Source organism: Parus major, chromosome 18 (assembly GCF_001522545.3).
Source record: "Parus major isolate Abel chromosome 18, Parus_major1.1, whole genome shotgun sequence".
In the NCBI taxonomy this organism is placed as follows: domain Eukaryota; kingdom Metazoa; phylum Chordata; class Aves; order Passeriformes; family Paridae; genus Parus; species Parus major.
In genome coordinates this window covers 10066651-10068402 of record NC_031786.1, presented here as the reverse complement: position 1 = coordinate 10068402, position 1752 = coordinate 10066651, and the positions used below count along the sequence as shown (strand labels likewise).

Below are 1752 nucleotides of genomic sequence, written 5' to 3'. Positions count from 1 at the left end.
CGTGACTGATGCCCCCAGAGCTCCCCACAGCAGCTGTGTGGAAGGGGATGGACCTGCCAGTCCTTCCTTCTCATCAACCCCCTGCATTCCCCCAGAGCAGCTTCAGGAGAGCCTGCTTTGCCACTGGAGAAGTTTGGTGAGCAAACATTTGTAAGAGCTAATAGAATACGAAATGGAGAGCGAAATGGGAGTGTAGAACACTGCTGAGAGGTTTGGGAACACCCAGAACAACTTCTAGTCACTGCCAGAGGAGAGTGCCAGTGTGAGTCTCTAGCAGGGGGATTTTGGGATGACTAATGTGCATTTCAGACATGCATTAGCTTTCCTTAAAGATGGATAGCATAATGGAAGGAAAAATGAACATCAGCCTCATTTTAACAGCATGCACTATTTCGTTTGAAAGAGTCATGCTGAAGTTATTGTAGATTTCCTGGATGCAACTCCAAAAATCACTGACTGTCCTGTATTTTCTAAGCTGTTTTGTCACCACAGCTGAAATTTAACCATTAAAAGAGGATGGCAGAGTCAGCTGGATCCCAAACTTGTTTTACTTACCGAAATCTTTCAGTTACCTCCCAGACTGCAGAGACTGGACACACACCTCTCCATTCTCCTCTCCAGTGCAGAGCATCACTTCTGCTCCTCCAAAAACCCAGCTCAAGCCAGACCAGCACCAGGATCCAGCTCAGATTTCTTCCCCGTAAAGTTCTCCTTCAAACCAGACAAGGAAAACCAACCCCAAGGAGTCCTTACCTGTGCAGAAGTGCTCTTGAGCTTCTCCAGGCCATTCTCCAGCCGCTCCATTTTCACCTTTAAATCCCTGTCCTTTTTCAGCAGCAGGTTCTGGTAGAGTTTGATTTGCTCCAGGAAGGACTTGGGGGTGGTGTAGTTGTAGCGGCGCTCATTGCTGAGGTACAGCCGGGACATCTCGTTGACACTGATGTGGACGTGGGCCATGAATTTGCTTATTGAATCCTTGACTGAATCCTAAAGGTAAGATGGAAAGATGATGAGAAACTGCTTTAAATAGAAAACTATATATAACACAGGTCTGTGCTGAATATAAAGGAATTTGGTAACTTCTCATTCTGCTGCAGCACAATCCAGGGTGTAACACCTAAGCTGATCCCTTTTCACTGTTATCTCTAAAATAACTTTGTTGCTCATGTACTTTATACCTCTTTTTATCTCACACATTATCTTATTCCAAGCAATTTCTCTACAAAATAACAGCTCTTTTAAGTATAAATTTGGGCTTTTTTCCTGTATAAATGGGAAAAGTGCACGCTCCTAAAAAGAAACATTGTAGGCTTTATTCTTCCTAAACCCTGCCTGGAAAAACTAAATAAACAGAAAGGAATCTCTATTCTTGTGGCAGATTGTCATCACTGAGAACTTCACCTATTTCTGCCCTTGAGAATTCCAGAGGCTCAGACACAGGTGAGGAGAGCAGCAGGTTATTTTCTGGGCAGGTTTGGGGCTGCCCTGGTGCTGGCAGAGCTCTCCTTTCCCTGGCAGTGCCATCAGCTCGCAGTGACACCGCGGCGTGGTGCCCGTGGCTCTGCTACCAAGGCCCACTGCCCTCTCCAAAAAAACATGGAATGTGCCTCAAGGGTGGTTTGGATGAGTTTGATGCACTTCAGTGCTCCCAGAGATGCTCCTCTGGACAGCCACTGTCTCAAAGGACTTTTGGATTGGGTTCTTTTTCCCTTTAACTGAAGATTGACGAGAGGGAGGCAGTTTTCTCTTGTT

At 45.8% G+C, this 1752-nt stretch overlaps 1 protein-coding gene across 1 annotated transcript in view; it reads right to left on the bottom strand.

The window, feature by feature from the left end:
• The window catches only part of DNAH9 (dynein axonemal heavy chain 9), a 147403-nt gene that overhangs the window by 83975 nt on the left and 61676 nt on the right, over window positions 1–1752 (bottom strand). Inside the window, exon 46 of the mRNA XM_033518809.1 lies at window positions 754–987. Coding sequence (XP_033374700.1) covers window positions 754–987 — 234 coding nt within the window. The remainder of the gene's footprint in view (window positions 1–753; window positions 988–1752) is intronic.